The 21,075-nt window shown below is 45.4% G+C and overlaps 1 protein-coding gene across 1 annotated transcript in view; it reads right to left on the reverse strand.

The window, feature by feature from the left end:
• The window catches only part of COG4 (component of oligomeric golgi complex 4), a 27,769-nt gene extending 6,829 nt beyond the window's left edge, over window positions 1-20,940 (reverse strand). The window contains exons 1-13 of the mRNA XM_067470897.1: window positions 20,759-20,940; window positions 19,018-19,100; window positions 18,775-18,889; window positions 17,721-17,895; window positions 16,139-16,332; window positions 15,856-15,961; window positions 14,262-14,419; window positions 13,972-14,030; window positions 12,240-12,373; window positions 5,358-5,476; window positions 5,045-5,211; window positions 3,602-3,767; window positions 494-556 (exon numbers count right to left, since the gene is read on the reverse strand). Of these exons, the coding sequence (XP_067326998.1) occupies window positions 494-556; window positions 3,602-3,767; window positions 5,045-5,211; window positions 5,358-5,476; window positions 12,240-12,373; window positions 13,972-14,030; window positions 14,262-14,419; window positions 15,856-15,961; window positions 16,139-16,332; window positions 17,721-17,895; window positions 18,775-18,889; window positions 19,018-19,100; window positions 20,759-20,905 (1,686 nt within the window). The 5' untranslated portion in view covers window positions 20,906-20,940. The remainder of the gene's footprint in view (window positions 1-493; window positions 557-3,601; window positions 3,768-5,044; window positions 5,212-5,357; window positions 5,477-12,239; window positions 12,374-13,971; window positions 14,031-14,261; window positions 14,420-15,855; window positions 15,962-16,138; window positions 16,333-17,720; window positions 17,896-18,774; window positions 18,890-19,017; window positions 19,101-20,758) is intronic.
• Between the last annotated feature and the right edge of the window lie 135 nt (window positions 20,941-21,075).

Raw genomic sequence — 21,075 nt, forward strand, 5'->3', positions numbered from 1 at the left:
GGCTTTGATGGTGCTTTTTCTGCATGGCAAGGGTTAGACTGCATGGCCTTTAGGGTCTCACTGAACTCTATTATTATTATTATTATTATGTCTGCATGGCCATCTGTCAGGGGTGCTTTGATGGTGCTTTTCCTGAATGTCAGAAAGGGGTTAGACTAGGTGGCCCTTGGGGGTCCCTTCCCACTCTATTATTGTGATTCTATGACCCCTCAGCCTTGGGACACTGTGGTTGATGCAGGCCTGGGCCAACTTGGACCCTCCCCCTAAGTGTTTTGGACTTCAACTCCCACAATTCCCAGAAGCAGAGAGACCTGCCATGAAGGTAAGAACGAGGGCAGCGCAGTAACACCGGACTCCCGGCCTAGACAGAACAGCCCGGTTGCTCATCCGAATGGAAGGAAAGGGAAAAGTCAGGGTGGGAAAACGAATGTAGGTGCAAAATAAACCCCATCTTCCACTTTGGTCAAGAATGTCTCTAGTTGGCAAGCGGTACCTCCAGGGTCTTCTTCAGAGTCATGATGTTCTCGCTGCAAACTTCCACGTTGTTGAGCGTCACCTGCAAACAACACAACAAGGAAGAAGGCTCAGCACCCGAAAGGTCACAAGTTTGAAGCCAGCCCGGGTCGGAGTGAGCTTCCGACCAATTTGTGTAGCTTGCTGTTGACCTTCGCAGCCCGAAAGACAGTTGCATTTGTGAAGTAGGACATTTAGGTTTCAATTATGTGGGGAGGCTAATTTAACTAATTTACGAGGCCATAAAAATCTCCAGCAAGCATGCAAAGAATAAGGAAGTACTCCATCATGTGTCACAAATGGATGGTGAAGCGACAACTCCCCCGGTGGCCAGAATACCCTCATGGCTAATTTACGAGGCCATAAAAATCTCCAGCAAGCATGCAAAGAATGAGAAAGTACTCCATCATGTGTCACAAATGGACGGTGAAGCGACAACTCCCCCGGTGGCCAGAATACCCTCATGGCTAATTTACGAGGCCATAAAATTCTCCAGCAAGCATGCAAAGAATGAGGAAGTACTTCATCAATGTGTCACAAATGGATGGTGAAGCGACAACTCCCCCGGTGGCCAGAATACCCTCATGGCTAATTTACGAGGCCATAAAATTCTCCAGCAAGCATGCAAAGAATGAGGAAGTACTTCATCAGTGTGTCACAAATGGACGGTGAAGCGACAGCTCCCCCGGTGGCCAGAATACCCTCATGGCTAATTTACGAGGCTATAAAATTCTCCAGCAAGCATGCAAAGAATGAGGAAGTACTTCATCAATGTGTCACAAATGGACGGTGAAGCGACAGCTCCCCCGGTGGCCAGAATACCCTCATGGCTAATTTACGAGGCTATAAAATTCTCCAGCAAGCATGCAAAGAATGAGGAAGTACTTCATCAATGTGTCACAAATGGATGGTGAAGCGACAACTCCCCCGGTGGCCAGAATACCCTCATGGCTAATTTACGAGGCCATAAAATTCTCCAGCAAGCATGCAAAGAATGAGGAAGTACTTCATCAGTGTGTCACAAATGGACGGTGAAGCGACAGCTCCCCTGGTGGCCAGAATACCCTCATGGCTAATTTACGAGGCCATAAAATTCTCCAGCAAGCATGCAAAGAATGAGGAAGTACTTCATCAGTGTGTCACAAATGGACGGTGAAGCGACAGCTCCCCCGGTGGCCAGAATACCCTCATGGCTAATTTACGAGGCCATAAAATTCTCCAGCAAGCATGCAAAGAATGAGGAAGTACTTCATCAATGTGTCACAAATGGACGGTGAAGCGACAGCTCCCCTGGTGGCCAGAATACCATCATGGCTAATTTACGAGGCCATAAAAATCTCCAGCAAGCATGCAAAGAATGAGAAAGTACTCCATCATGTGTCACAAATGGATGGTGAAGTGACAACTCCCCCGGTGGCCAGAATACCCTCATGGCTAATTTACGAGGCCATAAAATTCTCCAGCAAGCATGCAAAGAATGAGGAAGTACTCCATCATGTGTCACAAATGGATGGTGAAGCGACAACTCCCCTGGTGGCCAGAATACCCTCATGGCTAATTTACGAGGCCATAAAATTCTCCAGCAAGCATGCAAAGAATGAGGAAGTACTTCATCAGTGTGTCACAAATGGACGGTGAAGCGACAGCTCCCCTGGTGGCCAGAATACCCTCATGGCTAATTTACGAGGCCATAAAATTCTCCAGCAAGCATGCAAAGAATGAGGAAGTACTTCATCAGTGTGTCACAAATGGACGGTGAAGCGACAGCTCCCCTGGTGGCCAGAATACCCTCATGGCTAATTTACGAGGCCATAAAATTCTCCAGCAAGCATGCAAAGAATGAGGAAGTACTTCATCAGTGTGGCACAAATGGACGGTGAAGCGACAGCTCCCCCGGTGGCCAGAATACCCTCATGGCTAATTTACGAGGCCATAAAATTCTCCAGCAAGCATGCAAAGAATGAGGAAGTACTTCATCAATGTGTCACAAATGGACGGTGAAGCGACAGCTCCCCTGGTGGCCAGTATACCATCATGGCTAATTTACGAGGCCATAAAAATCTCCAGCAAGCATGCAAAGAATGAGAAAGTACTCCATCATGTGTCACAAATGGACGGTGAAGCGACAACTCCCCCGGTGGCCAGAATACCCTCATGGCTAATTTACGAGGCCATAAAATTCTCCAGCAAGCATGCAAAGAATGAGGAAGTACTTCATCAGTGTGTCACAAATGGACGGTGAAGCGACAGCTCCCCTGGTGGCCAGAATACCATCATGGCTAATTTACGAGGCCATAAAAATCTCCAGCAAGCATGCAAAGAATGAGAAAGTACTCCATCATGTGTCACAAATGGACGGTGAAGCGACAGCTCCCCCGGTGGCCAGAATACCCTCATGGCTAATTTACGAGGCTATAAAATTCTCCAGCAAGCATGCAAAGAATGAGGAAGTACTTCATCAATGTGTCACAAATGGACGGTGAAGCGACAGCTCCCCTGGTGGCCAGAATACCCTCATGGCTAATTTACGAGGCCATAAAATTCTCCAGCAAGCATGCAAAGAATGAGGAAGTACTTCATCAGTGTGTCACAAATGGACGGTGAAGCGACAGCTCCCCTGGTGGCCAGAATACCCTCATGGCTAATTTACGAGGCCATAAAATTCTCCAGCAAGCATGCAAAGAATGAGGAAGTACTTCATCAGTGTGTCACAAATGGACGGTGAAGCGACAGCTCCCCCGGTGGCCAGAATACCCTCATGGCTAATTTACGAGGCCATAAAATTCTCCAGCAAGCATACAAAGAATGAGGAAGTACTCCATCAGTGTGTCACAAATGGACGGTGAAGCGACAGCTCCCCCGGTGGCCAGAATACCCTCATGAAAATGTTAAATAGCCACATATAGACTGTCAATCTATATGTGTTGTGTGTCTAAGGCATTGAATGTTTGCCATGTATGTGTACATTGTAATCCGCCCTGAGAAGGGCGGAATAGAAATGCTGTAAATAAATAAATAAATGGTCAGGCTCAGCTTCCAGTCCACGGATCCGTGGCATGCAACGCACCACTCCGAGACCCCAACTCACCAGGAAGGACTGCTTGGCCTCATCGGTGCTCTCGATGCCTTTGGTGTCGAACTTCCCTTGCTGGAGGCTGCTGTGCATGAGGCTCACGGCGCTGGTCACCCCTCGCTGGAAGTCCTGGAAGGTCGTGGCCGGGAAGCCCACCTTCAGCTTGTTGCACAGCACCTCCCTGCCGGAAAAAAGGGCCCAGAGAGGAATCATGGAAGGGACCTCTTCGACCATCCAGTCTGTAGTGAATCTTACCTAGTAGGCCGGAAAGGAAGCCTGGATAACAGTATGGCAAACCTCTATTTTGGGAGTGTAAGCCAGGGAAGCAGCCATCTTGAATGAGGATAGATAGAAGATGGGAGGAGTTTGAGGTCTCCTGGGATTGGCTAGAGCAGAGCGGAGGAGCCAAGTCTTAGGAGGGAAAAGATTTCAGCTTCTGGGGAGATGAGAATTGGGAGCTGGTGGGAGAAGAAGTGTTTCTGAAACTGGGCTTTCAGGGAGAGAGAGTCTGTCTCAGGCAGGGCTGATTAGCTGACAGGAAAAGGTTAGGCAGCAGCCAGATTTCTTGTGGGAAATAGCACAAGAGAGTAGCTCTCTAGGCTGAGTTAGTTAGCAGAAAGAACTCTGGGAAGAGTTAGCTGATAACTCAGGGGACTACCTAGGATAGGTTAGTCAGAAACTCGTTACTATTTCTCTGAAGTAGAGTGAGGAATTTTTGCTACGAGCAGCTAGATCTGTTTGATTAGCTCTGACTGTAACTAAGTGAAGACACTCATTCTAGCAACCATCAAGCTTTGAAACTTTTGTAACAAGTCAAGCGCTTTATATGCTGCAAACTTTTTCTGGCTTGTGATCCCACCAGTTCTTTGCGGCAGGCAGATGGTATTTGTGGCACAAGTTCCAATGGATCACCTGAGCAACGGTGTTATGTGTCTGCTTGGAGTCTGTCTGCGTGATCGTCTTTCAGCAGCTCAGGATGGGATCCCTTGTTTTGTCTGCTTCCTTGTAGAGTCTACATCATCATCATCATCATTATTATTATTATTATTATACTGCAGTATCTGTATTTGTTTGTCTCTTGTATACAATGATAAATAAATAAATAAAGTGGAAACTGTTCATCTGGATTAGCTGCAGTTGGCTTTCCATACGAAGCTGGAAACTAACGGCTATTTCTGGACTCCTCTGTCCACTTTACAAGCTGCACTCATTTAAAATTACTATTACACTGAGATCAAAACATTTCAAAAAAATTGTTCAGAGGGTTCTGCCTTTGCATCCCTCCTCCGTGGTCAAGAGAGCGCAACCGGCCTAAGTTGGCCCAGTGAGTTTGCATGGCCGCAGGAGAGGTAATCGCCTCTTTGGACTGCAAGGCCCAGCAGCTTAAGGAGGATGCTGGGAATGTCTGACCAGAAACGTCTGCATGTCCCGTCCACCCCCACGCCCCAGGAATCGCACCTGAAGTCGGACTCGAGCTGTGTGATGGAGTGGTTGATCATGGCGCAGAGGCAGTCGATGCTGGAGCTGGAGAGGGCCCTCCCGATGCACTTCTTCACGATGTAGAAGACGTCGTCCACCACGCTGGAGGTCAGCTGGCCCTTCTCGCAGGTGTCCATGGCAACGGCCTGGAGGAAGGGACGACACCCGGGAGTGGCCACGAGGAAGGAGGCCCCACCCAATCCCACTCAGAACGAGATCTCCCACGATGTACCCGGAAGGCAACGTCCCTCGAGTGGGGAGCGACTGCCGACACCTCTATGGGGGCTCCCACCTTGTTGACAGTCTCCCGCATGAAGTACTCTTCCATGGTGATGTAGTAGCCAATCAGCTCCTGCATGGCGCAGCTCAGGAGGCAGTGGTGCAAAAGCTTGTCCAGGCTCTTCTGGTGCTCTGGGTGGAAGAACCGAGAGTCAGGCCTGGGGAGACTGGGAATGTCAGTCCGCACAGATAAATGACTAACTGTTGCACTTTTGGGGGGAAACAACACGTTTATATTATCAGAGGCAGTAGCTCTTTAAGTTCAGGAAGTGTTTACAAGGTTCCTTATGTTAAGAAGGAAGTCAACACAAGGCTGCTTACGTTTGCCAACACCAATTACGGAGAATTGCCAGGAACTAAGACAGTAGCTCTTTAAGTTCAGGAAATGTTTACAAGGTTCCTTACGTTAAGAAGGAAGTTAACACAAGGCTCCTTACGTTTGCCAACACCAATTACGGAGAATTGCCAGGAACTAAGACAGTAGCTCTTTAAGTTCAGGAAATGTTTACAAGGTTCCTTACGTTAAGAAGGAAGTCAACACAAGGCTCCTTACGTTTGCCAACACCAATTACGGAGAATTGCCAGGAACTAAGACAGTAGCTCTTTAAGTTCAGGAAGTGTTTACAAGGTTCCTTATGTTAAGAAGGAAGTCAACACAAGGCTGCTTACGTTTGCCAACACCAATTACGGAGAATTGCCGGGAACTAAGACAGTAGCTCTTTAAGTTCAGGAAGTGTTTACAAGGTTCCTTATGTTAAGAAGGAAGTCAACACAAGGCTGCTTACGTTTGCCAACACCAATTACGGAGAATTGCCAGGAACTAAGACAGTAGCTCTTTAAGTTCAGGAAGTGTTTACAAGGTTCCTTATGTTAAGAAGGAAGTCAACACAAGGCTGCTTACGTTTGCCAACACCAATTACGGAGAATTGCCAGGAACTAAGACAGTAGCTCTTTAAGTTCAGGAAGTGTTTACAAGGTTCCTTATGTTAAGAAGGAAGTCAACACAAGGCTGCTTACGTTTGCCAACACCAATTACGGAGAATTGCCAGGAACTAAGACAGTAGCTCTTTAAGTTCAGGAAATGTTTACAAGGTTCCTTACGTTAAGAAGGAAGTTAACACAAGGCTCCTTACGTTTGCCAACACCAATTACGGAGAATTGCCAGGAACTAAGACAGTAGCTCTTTAAGTTCAGGAAATGTTTACAAGGTTCCTTACGTTAAGAAGGAAGTCAACACAAGGCTCCTTACGTTTGCCAACACCAATTACGGAGAATTGCCAGGAACTAAGACAGTAGCTCTTTAAGTTCAGGAAATGTTTACAAGGTTCCTTACGTTAAGAAGGAAGTCAACACAAGGCTCCTTACGTTTGCCAACACCAATTACGGAGAATTGCCAGGAACTAAGACAGTAGCTCTTTAAGTTCAGGAAGTGTTTACAAGGTTCCTTATGTTAAGAAGGAAGTCAACACAAGGCTGCTTACGTTTGCCAACACCAATTACGGAGAATTGCCAGGAACTAAGACAGTAGCTCTTTAAGTTCAGGAAGTGTTTACAAGGTTCCTTATGTTAAGAAGGAAGTCAACACAAGGCTGCTTACGTTTGCCAACACCAATTACGGAGAATTGCCAGGAACTAAGACAGTAGCTCTTTAAGTTCAGGAAATGTTTACAAGGTTCCTTACGTTAAGAAGGAAGTTAACACAAGGCTCCTTACGTTTGCCAACACCAATTACGGAGAATTGCCAGGAACTAAGACAGTAGCTCTTTAAGTTCAGGAAATGTTTACAAGGTTCCTTACGTTAAGAAGGAAGTCAACACAAGGCTCCTTACGTTTGCCAACACCAATTACGGAGAATTGCCAGGAACTAAGACAGTAGCTCTTTAAGTTCAGGAAATGTTTACAAGGTTCCTTATGTTAAGAAGGAAGTCAACACAAGGCTCCTTACGTTTGCCAACACTAATTACGGAGAATTGCCGGGAACTAAGACAGTAGCTCTTTAAGTTCAGGAAGTGTTTACAAGGTTCCTTATGTTAAGAAGGAAGTCAACACAAGGCTCCTTACGTTTGCCAACACCAATTACGGAGAATTGCCAGGAACTAAGACAGTAGCTCTTTAAGTTCAGGAATTGTTTACAAGGTTCCTTATGTTAAGAAGGAAGTCAACACAAGGCTCCTTACGTTTGCCAACACCAATTATGGAGAATTGCCGGGAACTAAGACAGTAGCTCTTTAAGTTCAGGAAGTGTTTACAAGGTTCCTTATGTTAAGAAGGAAGTCAACACAAGGCTCCTTACGTTTGCCAACACCAATTACGGAGAATTGCCGGGAACTAAGACAGTAGCTCTTTAAGTTCAGGAAGTGTTTACAAGGTTCCTTATGTTAAGAAGGAAGTCAACACAAGGCTCCTTACGTTTGCCAACACCAATTACGGAGAATTGCCGGGAACTAAGACAGTAGCTCTTTAAGTTCAGGATGTGTTTACAAGGTTCCTTATGTTAAGAAGGAAGTCAACACAAGGCTCCTTACGTTTGCCAACACCAATTACGGAGAATTGCCAGGAACTAAGACAGTAGCTCTTTAAGTTCAGGAAGTGTTTACAAGGTTCCTTATGTTAAGAAGGAAGTCAACACAAGGCTCCTTACGTTTGCCAACACCAATTACGGAGAATTGCCAGGAACTAAGACAGTAGCTCTTTAAGTTCAGGAAGTGTTTACAAGGTTCCTTATGTTAAGAAGGAAGTCAACACAAGGCTCCTTACGTTTGCCAACACCAATTACGGAGAATTGCTGGGAACTAAGACAGTAGCTCTTTAAGTTCAGGATGTGTTTACAAGGTTCCTTATGTTAAGAAGGAAGTCAACACAAGGCTCCTTACGTTTGCCAACACCAATTACGGAGAATTGCCAGGAACTAAGACAGTAGCTCTTTAAGTTCAGGAATTGTTTACAAGGTTCCTTATGTTAAGAAGGAAGTCAACACAAGGCTCCTTACGTTTGCCAACACCAATTATGGAGAATTGCCGGGAACTAAGACAGTAGCTCTTTAAGTTCAGGAAGTGTTTACAAGGTTCCTTATGTTAAGAAGGAAGTCAACACAAGGCTCCTTACGTTTGCCAACACCAATTACGGAGAATTGCCGGGAACTAAGACAGTAGCTCTTTAAGTTCAGGAAGTGTTTACAAGGTTCCTTATGTTAAGAAGGAAGTCAACACAAGGCTCCTTACGTTTGCCAACACCAATTACGGAGAATTGCCGGGAACTAAGACAGTAGCTCTTTAAGTTCAGGATGTATTTACAAGGTTCCTTATGTTAAGAAGGAAGTCAACACAAGGCTCCTTACGTTTGCCAACACCAATTACGGAGAATTGCCAGGAACTAAGACAGTAGCTCTTTAAGTTCAGGAAGTGTTTACAAGGTTCCTTATGTTAAGAAGGAAGTCAACACAAGGCTCCTTACGTTTGCCAACACCAATTACGGAGAATTGCCAGGAACTAAGACAGTAGCTCTTTAAGTTCAGGAAGTGTTTACAAGGTTCCTTATGTTAAGAAGGAAGTCAACACAAGGCTCCTTACGTTTGCCAACACCAATTACGGAGAATTGCCAGGAACTAAGACAGTAGCTCTTTAAGTTCAGGAAGTTTTTACAAGGTTCCTTATGTTAAGAAGGAAGTCAACACAAGGCTCCTTACGTTTGCCAACACCAATTATGGAGAATTGCCAGGAACTAAGACAGTAGCTCTTTAAGTTCAGGAAGTGTTTACAAGGTTCCTTATGTTAAGAAGGAAGTCAACACAAGGCTGCTTACGTTTGCCAACACCAATTATGGAGAATTGCCGGGAACTAAGACAGTAGCTCTTTAAGTTCAGGAAGTGTTTACAAGGTTCCTTATGTTAAGAAGGAAGTCAACACAAGGCTCCTTACGTTTGCCAACACCAATTACGGAGAATTGCCGGGAACTAAGACAGTAGCTCTTTAAGTTCAGGAAGTGTTTACAAGGTTCCTTATGTTAAGAAGGAAGTCAACACAAGGCTCCTTACGTTTGCCAACACCAATTACGGAGAATTGCCGGGAACTAAGACAGTAGCTCTTTAAGTTCAGGATGTGTTTACAAGGTTCCTTATGTTAAGAAGGAAGTCAACACAAGGCTCCTTACGTTTGCCAACACCAATTACGGAGAATTGCCAGGAACTAAGACAGTAGCTCTTTAAGTTCAGGAAGTGTTTACAAGGTTCCTTATGTTAAGAAGGAAGTCAACACAAGGCTCCTTACGTTTGCCAACACCAATTACGGAGAATTGCCAGGAACTAAGACAGTAGCTCTTTAAGTTCAGGAAGTGTTTACAAGGTTCCTTATGTTAAGAAGGAAGTCAACACAAGGCTCCTTACGTTTGCCAACACCAATTACGGAGAATTGCTGGGAACTAAGACAGTAGCTCTTTAAGTTCAGGATGTGTTTACAAGGTTCCTTATGTTAAGAAGGAAGTCAACACAAGGCTCCTTACGTTTGCCAACACCAATTACGGAGAATTGCCAGGAACTAAGACAGTAGCTCTTTAAGTTCAGGAATTGTTTACAAGGTTCCTTATGTTAAGAAGGAAGTCAACACAAGGCTCCTTACGTTTGCCAACACCAATTATGGAGAATTGCCGGGAACTAAGACAGTAGCTCTTTAAGTTCAGGAAGTGTTTACAAGGTTCCTTATGTTAAGAAGGAAGTCAACACAAGGCTCCTTACGTTTGCCAACACCAATTACGGAGAATTGCCGGGAACTAAGACAGTAGCTCTTTAAGTTCAGGAAGTGTTTACAAGGTTCCTTATGTTAAGAAGGAAGTCAACACAAGGCTCCTTACGTTTGCCAACACCAATTACGGAGAATTGCCGGGAACTAAGACAGTAGCTCTTTAAGTTCAGGATGTATTTACAAGGTTCCTTATGTTAAGAAGGAAGTCAACACAAGGCTCCTTACGTTTGCCAACACCAATTACGGAGAATTGCCAGGAACTAAGACAGTAGCTCTTTAAGTTCAGGAAGTGTTTACAAGGTTCCTTATGTTAAGAAGGAAGTCAACACAAGGCTCCTTACGTTTGCCAACACCAATTACGGAGAATTGCCAGGAACTAAGACAGTAGCTCTTTAAGTTCAGGAAGTGTTTACAAGGTTCCTTATGTTAAGAAGGAAGTCAACACAAGGCTCCTTACGTTTGCCAACACCAATTACGGAGAATTGCCAGGAACTAAGACAGTAGCTCTTTAAGTTCAGGAAGTTTTTACAAGGTTCCTTATGTTAAGAAGGAAGTCAACACAAGGCTCCTTACGTTTGCCAACACCAATTATGGAGAATTGCCAGGAACTAAGACAGTAGCTCTTTAAGTTCAGGAAGTGTTTACAAGGTTCCTTATGTTAAGAAGGAAGTCAACACAAGGCTGCTTACGTTTGCCAACACCAATTAGGGAGAATTGCCAGGAACTAAGACAGTAGCTCTTTAAGTTCAGGAAATGTTTACAAGATTCCTTACGTTAAGAAGGAAGTCAACACAAGGCTCCTTACGTTTACCAACACCAATTACGCATAACTGCCAGGAACTAAGATGAAGCCAAGAACTAAGATGAGTTCTGTGTGCCATATTTGGTTCAATTCCATCCTTGGTGGAGTTCAGAATGCTCTTTGATTGTAGGTGAACTATACATCCCAGTGACTACAACTCGCATATATCAAGGTCTATTTTCCTCCAAGAGCGCCTCAAGAGTGCCCCTGGGCAACATCAAGTATACTGCAAATGCTTACTTTGTGTAAGGTTTGAGCCGTCCCTGGGCGGAGTATAAATAAAATTATTATTATTATTATTATTATTATTATTATTATTATTATTATTATGCTGCATTTGGTGGTCCCACCCTGGACGCTCCACTTGCATCATTGCCAGCAGAACCTCTGGAGATGCCATTAGCTACAGATGTTGGCGAAACATCAGGAGAGAATGCTGCTGGAACATGGCCAGACAGCCTGAATAACTCACAGCAGCCCAGTGATTCTGGCTAAGAAAGGCTTTGACATCACTTTACAACAAAACTAAGCAGCTCTCAATCAAATCGAGACTCTGCGAAGGGCCTGTGCAAGAAAGAGCAGCAGCAGCAACAAGCACAACCCCAGGGTGGCTCCGCTTGTTGGGGTTCAGCCTGGGTGTGAACCTGAACCTGCTTCTCTGATTGTATTTCCTGATGCCACTGAAAATGATTCTAATGAAAATGTATTTCCTGGTGCTAATGAAAATGTTGATTCTGAGGTCAGTGTAGAAGAAACTCCTGCAGGCTTGGAAGGCTTGGAAAGTGAAAGTACACATTCTCCTGAGAACGTTTCAGGGTCAAGCGGTGATAGCTCTCCAGAGAAGCTAACACCTGGGATCCTTAATGAGGATAGAAGAGGACAGATTTGGAAAAGCAGGAGTGAATCGCAGAGTCTGCGAAGGTCAAGCAGATTAAAAGAAAGAGAAACAAGGGCTTCAAAGCCTGGAGGCGTGTCACGAAACAGTTTCCTCGGCTTTAAGTGCCTCTCGCCGGGGTGACTCTTTAGATCAGGCATTGTTTTAGACTGAGGCATTACCTTGGCAGATCTCCCGTTTCCCGTGGCCTTCATCCCAAGAGGCTTCTAGTGCTCCAAGTACGGTTAGTGGATTGCTAACAGGTTCGAGGATTTTACAGTGTTGCTTTTGGTTTTTGATCCAGTACATGGAAATTTCTGATTGCTGATTTTTATTGTGGCTTTTTGACTGTGCATTTTCCTCTATTTTGTAACCATTTTTCATCAATAAAAAGGGATTGTTTTTCCTACAGTCAAGTGTGGTGGAAGGTTATCTTAGGGTCTCGTTTCCTGCTCTGGGTTGCAACACCGCTTGGCTTCTCACCTTGCTTCACGTCTTCCGGCGCCATGGAATCTCCCACCTCAAAGTCGGCCGTGATGCGCCTCCGAAGGAACCGCAGGTACAGCTCGCTCCGGGCGTTCATCAGGGTGACCTCCGTCAAAACAGGGTCAAGCTCCCTGGGGAGGAAGAGCAACGGAGGACGGTCAGAACCAGGATAATAATAAGGATAATATAAAGGGATTATAATGATATAATGTATGTACCTATAATATTGATAATAATATTATAATGTTGTATTGTAATACAATATAATTCTAACAATATATAACAATTATATATTAAAATATATTGCAGTATTTTAGTATAATGCAATATAATAATATATAATACTAATATTATGCTATACTAATAATTGAATGCACATATAATATTGATAATAATAGTATAATGCAATGCAATATAATACTAACAATAATACAATATGGTTGTATATTATATACTACATGTATTATTACTAATAATATTGCAGTATTTTGGTATAGTACAATATAGTAATATATACAAATATTGCGCTATACTAATAATATAATATATACTCTGTGTACATATAACATTGATCATAATAACATAATATAATACAATATAATACTACTAATAATAGAGTGCAATATAATTATTATATATGACATGTAATATTATTAGTAATATTGCAGTATTTTGGTATAGTACAATATAGTAATATATAATACGAATATTGTGCTATGCTAATAGTATATTGTGTGTACATATAATATTGATCATAATATAATAATGTAATACAATATATTAATAATAATACAATATACTAATATAATTATTGTATATTATATGTAATATTGCTAATAATATTGCAATATTTTGGTATAGTGCAATATCATTATAATACTAACATTATGCAATGCTAATATAATATATTGTATTACATATAATTACATATAATTATAATGCAATATAATAAATACAATACATTAATTATATATTAAATATTATATATTACATGTAATATTATTAATGATATTTCAGTATTTTGGTATAGTGCAATATCATAATATATAACACTAATATTATGCTATGCTAATACTATAATATATTGTATTACATATAATATTGATAATATTATAATGCAATACAATAAATACAATATAATAATTGTATATTATATATTACATGTAACATTACGAATAATTATAGTGGTATACTGAAATATATTAATATATAATACTAATATTGTGCTATGCTAATAATATAATATATTGTATGTATTAGGGTTACAGCCTGTGCTTGACGGGGTTCCACTCCCACCGAAGGCACAGGTTCGCAGCTTGGGAGTGATCCTGGACTCATCGCTGAGCCTGGAGTCCCAGGTTTCAGTGGTGGTCAGGGGAGCTTTTGCACAATTAAAACTCGTGCGCCAGCTGCGCCCGTACCTTGGGAAGTCTGACTTGGCCAGGATGGTCCACGCTTTGGTTACACCCCATTTAGATTACTGCAATGCTCTCTACGTGGGGTTGCTTATGAAGACTGCCCGGAAGCTCCAACTAGTCCAATGCGCGGCAGCCAGGTTACTAACGGGAGCGGGGTACAGGGAGCATACTACTCCTCTGTTGAGATGACACATTATTCTAAGGGAAAGCTCTCCCCTCTTTCTGGGCTGCACAAAGGTTACAACAAAAGTCCATTTGAAGAGCAAGGAGCTGCAGCTACAGACTGTGCGTGACGCTCTTTCTGGTCCTACCTTGGCTCAATCTTTTCTGTCACCGAGCTCCTCATCATGCTGTTCTGCACCTGCTGGAACTGCGAGCGGAGAGAGAGAAGGGAATGTGTCACGTCTCTTTCCCACGTGCACCACGTCCCAAGGGCACCAGCCAGAGGAGTGATGGGGAGGAAGGGAGGAGGGAGGTCAGGAAGAGTGAGGAGGGCCAGGAGCCCTTCCTGGGCGGCCTCCAAAGGGAAACCCCAAAATGATAATACTGTTTGCCAGGGTTAGGAAACTCCCAGGTACGCAAGTGACCTCCGACTGCTCACCTGCCTGTGGTAGTCTCTCTGCTGCACAAACTTGTCCACCACCTTCTCCACCTGCCGGTCACATTCAGCCTGCAGGTGCTTAATCATGGTGTACAGCCGGCCGGGCCCGTAGTAAGTCTCCACAATGGGCTGGTGTGTCTCCACCACCCGGGCAATGCCTAATGTTTCCCATCAGGAAAAGTATTATTACATGTTTATTTATACCTTGCCACCATCTATAGACCAATCTCCCTGTTGGGCCACCACTACAAAGTTCTGGAAAGACTTATTTTGCATAGAATTATGGAAAAAATAGACCCCTGTCTGATTCCACAGCAAGCTGGCTTCAGGAAAGGCAAAAGCTGCACATCGCAAGTGCTGAACTGGACTCAGCACATTATTATTATTCCTCATAGAAGATGGCTTTGAAAGGCAGCAGATCACAGGAGCTGTCTTCATAGACCTGTTATGATACTGCGAACCACCTTCTCCTCCTGAGAAAAATGTATAATATCACAAAAGACGACCACCTCATCCGCCTCATAGGAAACCTGCTACAAAACAGGAGCTTTTTTGTTGAGTTTCAGGGCCAGGGAAGCAAATGACGGAAACAGAAGAACGGCCTGCCTCAGGGGAGCGTGCTTGCTCCATCCACGTTCAACATCTACACAAATGACCAGCCACTGCCAGAAGGGACAGAGAGCTTCATCTATGCTGACGATGGTGCCATCACCACTCAAGGAAATCAGCTACCAAACAGGAGCTTTTTTGTTGAGTTCCAGGGCCAGAGAAGCAGAGGGCGGAAACAGAAGAACGGCCTGCCTCAGGGGAGCGTGCTTGCCCCATCCATGTTCAACATCTACACAAATGACCAGCCATTGCCAGAAGGGACAAAGAGCTTCATCTATGCTGACGATGGTGCCATCACCACTCAAGGAAACCTGCTACAAAACAGGAGCTTCTTTGTTGAGTTCCAAGGCCAGAGAAGCAGATGGCGGAAACAGAAGAACGGCCTGCCTCAGGGGAGCGTGCATTGCTCCATCCATGTTCAACATCTACACAAATGACCAGCCATTGCCAGAAGGGACAAAGAGCTTCATCTATGCTGACGATGGTGCCATCACCACTCAAGGAAACCTGCTACAAAACAGGAGCTTTTTTGTTGAGTTCCAGGGCCAGAGAAGCAGATGGCGGAAACAGAAGAACAGCCTGCCTCAGGGGAGCGTGCTTGCCCCATCCATGTTCAACATCTACACAAATGACCAGCCATTGCCAGAAGGGACAAAGAGCTTCATCTATGCTGACGATGGTGCCATCACCACTCAAGGAAACCTGCTACAAAACAGGAGCTTCTTTGTTGAGTTCCAGGGCCAGAGAAGCAGATGGCGGAAACAGAAGAACGGCCTGCCTCAGGGGAGCGTGCATTGCTCCATCCATGTTCAACATCTACACAAATGATCAGCCACTGCCAGAAGGGACAGAGAGTTTCATCTATGCTGACGATCGTGCCATCACCACCCAAGCAGGGAGCTTTGAGATGGTAGAACAGAAGCTCTCCGAAGTTCTAGGTGCTCTTACTGCCTACTACAGACAAGCATCCTGAGCGGATTCTTACCTTCGAAAAGGAGAGTCAAGGTGTCTGCAAAGATGACGGCAGCTCGGCGGTCTGCCATGTCTGTTTTCATCACCAGCTGCAAGTTCTCCTCGGCTTTGTTGGCCACCTGAAAAGGAGGGTTCTCCTCAGAAAGGAAGCCCCCCATAAAGACCTTCCCAAGGAGACAGGCCACCTCCTTCCCACCTTGAGGATCCATCCTTCCTGCTCACAACCTTTGAGAAACGAACCGAGATGCTTCAGTCTCTCTCCAAGTGCTTCCACGCTCCGGGCACTCCCTGCTTACCTGCCTGCAGAGGTATTCGGAGAACTTGCTGAGCCCTTCCTCGTGAAGCCCGAGGAGGGGGAAGATCTTGAAGAAGCGCTCCACCTGAGGCAGGTCTTCCTGCTTCGTGGCCACGTCAAATTTCTCTGTCACGATCACCTTAAGCCGCTGCTCTGCCTCCTGAAGGAGCTTCAGGTTGGCCTCGATGATGCTGCCTGCAGGGAAAGGGAGGGAGGCCCGTGTAGTGTCCACTCCCGCTGCCCCACCAGTCACTGGGCTGGGGCTAAACAGTGGGAGCTCACGCTGCTCCCGGTACCTATTGATTTACTCACATTTGCAGGTTTTCAAACTGCTAGGTTGGCAGAAGCTGGGGCTAACCGCGGGAGCTCACCCTGCTCCCTGGATTCGAACCGTTAGCCTTTCGATCAGCAAGTTCAGCACCTCAGCAGTTTAACCTGCTGCATCATCAGGTGGCCCTCTGAAGTGTAACTCCAGCCATATGTATGTGCATGTGTGTATATATACACACACTAGCCGTCCCCTGCCATGCGTTGCTGTGGCCCACATGGAGGTTCTGTGTGGGAGGTCTGGCCCAATTCTATCGTTAGTGAGGTTCAGAACGCTCTGTGATAGTAGGTGAACTATAAATCCCAGCAACTACAACTCCCAAATGTCAAGATCTATTTCCCCCAAACTCCATCTGTGCTCATATTTGGACATATTGAGTATTCCTACCAAGTTTGGTCCGGATCCATCATTGTTTGAGTCCACAGTGCTCTCTGGATGTAGGTGAACTACAACTCCCAAACTCAAGGTCATTGCCCACCCAAACCCTTCTAGTATTTTCTGTTGGTCATGGGAGTTCTGTGTGCCAAGTTTGGTTCAATTCTTTCGTTGGTGGGGTTCGGAATGCTCTTTGATTGTAGCTGAACTATAAATCCCAGCAACTACAACTCCCAAATGACAAAATCATAATTTTTGAGTGAAGGACATACATTGGGTTGTTAGGTGTGTTGTGTCCAAATTTGGTGTCAATTCGCCCAGTGGTTTTTGAGTTGTGTTAATCCCACAAACAAACATTACATTTTTATTTATATAGATATAGAATTATATATACACACACAGACACATACATATAGTCATGCATACATACACACACACACGTGTGTGTGTGTGTGTGTATAATCTTGGATGGCCTAGGGAAGGGCAAACACCCCTGTGGTGTTTCCTTTGCTGTCTGTGCCCTTGTTTGGAAGATTTCACCTCACTTTCTACTCTTGTAAGAATTGGATTTTGGAAATCTGCCTGTTGTGGAAACAAGGTTTGGGGCTAGAGCTTCATTGGAAACCCACTTTCCCCCTTGATACTGTGGATTTCCCTCCCTTCCTTCCCTCCTACTTCCTGTTCTCTCAGCCCCGTTGTTCTTAGCGAGGGCCCCTTCCTCCTAGCTGAAAAAAATCCCACGTTATCTGCTTTGAATTGGAATATGTGGCAGTGTGGACTCAGATAACTGTGGGATTTCCTGCCTTGATATTCTGGGTTCGATGGCTGTGTGGAAGGGTCCTAGGATGTTTGCGACTCATACAGAAATGGCATCCGATACCTTCTCGTCCCTGCCGGCTGAGCTCAATGACCGACTTGTCCAGCGAAAGGTAGCGATGGATGTGAGCGGCGGCTTGCTCGTAATCTTCGCCCCGCAGGGCCGTCTGAACTCCGTCCATGCAGAACTTCAGGTCCAAGATGTCATCCGCTCTCTGGATGGCCTGGTAGAGGCGGTTCTGCAAGAAGAAGAAGATAAAAAACTCGTGCGCCAGCTGTGCCCGTACCTTGGGAAGTCTGACTTGGCCACGGTAGTCCACGCTCTGGTTACATCCCGTTTAGACTACTGCAACACTCTCTACGTGGGGTTGCCTTTGAAGACGGCCTGGAAGCTCCAATTAGTCCAACGCTCGGCAGCCATGATTTTAACAGGAGCGGAGCGCAGAGAGCATACAACTCCTCTGCTGCACCAACTCCACTGGCTGCCGATCTGCTACCGGGCTCAATTCAAAGTGCTGGCGTTGACCTTTAAAGCCCTAAACGGTTCTGGCCCAACTTATCTATCCAAACGTATCTCGGCCTATCAGCCCACCAGGACCCTAAGATCTTCTGGGGAGGCCCTGCTCTCTATCCCGCCTGCTTCACAGGTGCGGCTGGCGGGGACGAGAGACAGGGCCTTTTCTGTGGTGGCCCCGCGGCTCTGGAACGCCCTCCCCATGGAGGTAAGATCAGCCCCCTCATTGATGGTATTCCGGAAAAGACTAAAAACCTGGATGTTCGAGCAGGCGTTCGGTTAACCCAGTGCAATAAATGTAATGATTGAAGGACTGGCAATTTGGACGACGAAACTGGATCACGTTTTTAGTCAAGAGATGTATTGGATTGTTTATTGATATATGTATTGTGGATTATGTTTTTATGCTTTTTAAACTGTATACTGTTGTTTGTTATAAGTTGTTGTAAACCGCGTTGAGTCGCCGGCTAGGCTGAGAAACGGCGGTATACAAGTATAGCAAATAAATAAATAAATAAAATAATGAGCCATCCCTGCAGTTGGCCTCCTGCAGCCAAGTGGGTACGGAGGAGATGACGGGGCGATTCCTGCCTGACAGGGTTACCTTGGCCAGATCCAGCTGCCGGACTTTGCTGCTGACGTTCTCTGCCAGGTTGCAGGTGAAGGTGATCATCCCGGCCAACTGCTTGGCATCGCCTTCGATCAGCTGCAGGTTGGGGCTGGAAACAGAGAGGAGGGAAAGAAGCCACTCTGGCTCTCACGGCGTCCACTCTCTCCGTCCTTGGCAATGTTAGAGCCTTGCACCCCTAAACACCCTTGCAAACTATGTGCAAAATATCTCACTCACCCCATGCGATGGAGGGAAGCCATCTTGCCCTCGATTGTGCCCTGCTGTTCCAGAAGCATCTCCAGCTCTTCCTCGACTGTGATCTGAAAACATACCAAGGGAATGGCTTTTTAGGTGTTCACTGTAACCAAAATAATAATAATAATAATAATAATAATAATAATGGCTGCATGGCCATCTGTCAGGAGTGCTTTGATTGTGCTTTTCCTGCATGGCATAATGGGTTTGGACTAGATGGCCCTTGGGGTCCCTTCCAACTCTAGGATTCTATTATTATTACTGAGGCTGGGTGGCCATCTGTTGGGAGGGCTTTGATGGCGCTTTTCCTGCATGGCAAGGGTTGGACTGAATGGCCCATGCGATCCCTTCCAACCCTATATTATTATTGAATATTATTGAGGGTGGTATTATTATTATTATTATATTATTATTATTATTATTATTATTATTATTATTATTATTATGCCTGCATGGCCACCTGCCAGGGGTGCTTCAATTGTGCTTTTCCTGCATGGCATCATGGAGTTGGACTGGATGGCCCTTGGGGTCCCTTCCAACTCTATTATTATTATTATTATTGCTGAATGGCCACCTGTCAGGGGTGCTTTGATTGTGCTTTTCCTGCATGGTATAATGGGTTTGGACTGGATGGCCCTTGGAGTCCCTTCCAACTCTAGGATTCTATTATTATTATTATTATTATTATTATTATTATTATTATTACTGAGGCTAGATGGCCTTTGGGGTCCCTTTGAACTCTATCATCATCATGAATATTATTGAGGCTGGACGGCCATCTATCAGGGAGGCTTTGATGGTGCTTTTCCTGCATGGCATAATGGGTTTGGACTGGATGGCCCTTGGGGTCTCTTCCAACTCTAGGATTCTATTATTATTATCATTATTACTGAGGCTGGATGGTCATCATGTCAGGGGGGCTTTGATGGTGCATTTCCTGCATGTCAGAAAGGGGTTGGACTAGTTGGCCTTTGGGGATCCCTTCCAACTCTATTATTATTATTATGGCTGAATGGCCATCTGTCAGGGGTGCTTTGATAGTGCTTTTCCTGCATGGCAGGGGTTGGACTGGATGGCCCTTGGGGTCCCTTCCAACTCTAGGATTCTACTACTACTACTACTATTATTATTATTACTGAGGCTAGTTGGCCTTTGAGGTCCCTTTGAACTTTATCATCATCATCATCATTACCATCATGAATATTATTGAGGCTTGACGGCCATCTATCAGGGGGGCTTTGATGGTGCTTTTCCTGCATGGCATCATGGAGTTGGACTGGATGGCCCATGTGGTCTCTTCCAACTCTATTATTATTATTATTATTATTATTATTATGGTTGCATGGCATCATGAGGTTGGACTGGATGGCCTTTGGGGTCCATTCCAACTAGGATTCTATTATTATTATTATTATTATTTCTGAGCCTGGATGGGCTATCTGTTGGGAGGGCTTTGATGGTGCTTTTCCTGAATGTCAGAAAATGGTTGGACTAGTTGGCCTTTGGGGGTCCCTTCCCACTCTATTATTATTATGGCTGCATGGCCATCTGTCAGGGGTGCTTTGATGGTGCTTTTCCTGCATGGCAGAAAGGGGTTGGACTAGGTGGCCTTTGGGGGTCCCTTCCAACTCTATTATTGTGATTCCATGACCCTCCCCCATATTCCTTCATTTCCGGGTTGGGCTGGATGCCCTCTGGGGACCCTTCCTGCCTCCTTTCCCACCTCTTCCGCGCAGAGGCGGCTGTAGGCGGCCTCGAGCTCCGTGAGGCCGGGGAGGGCGCGTATTTCCTCCATGGAGAGCGAGGCAGAGGCGGCAGGAGGAACTCCGGGTCCGCCAACCGCGCGGCCTTCCTTCCCCAGCGCCGCCATCTTGGCCCCGCGCCCCTCACCATCATCACTTCCGGTTTGCCGGTCGAAAATTGTCTCAGGCGCGCCGAGGGCAGCCCCGCAGAAGAGCGCAAGGAAGGAAGGACCCCTACTCAAAAGCATCACTTCCGGTTGGCCGGGCGGAAGTCGCTCCGGGAATTCGCTCAGGCGCG

The sequence above is a fragment of the Anolis sagrei genome, chromosome 8 (genome assembly GCF_037176765.1).
Source record: "Anolis sagrei isolate rAnoSag1 chromosome 8, rAnoSag1.mat, whole genome shotgun sequence".
Lineage (NCBI taxonomy): Eukaryota > Metazoa > Chordata > Lepidosauria > Squamata > Dactyloidae > Anolis > Anolis sagrei.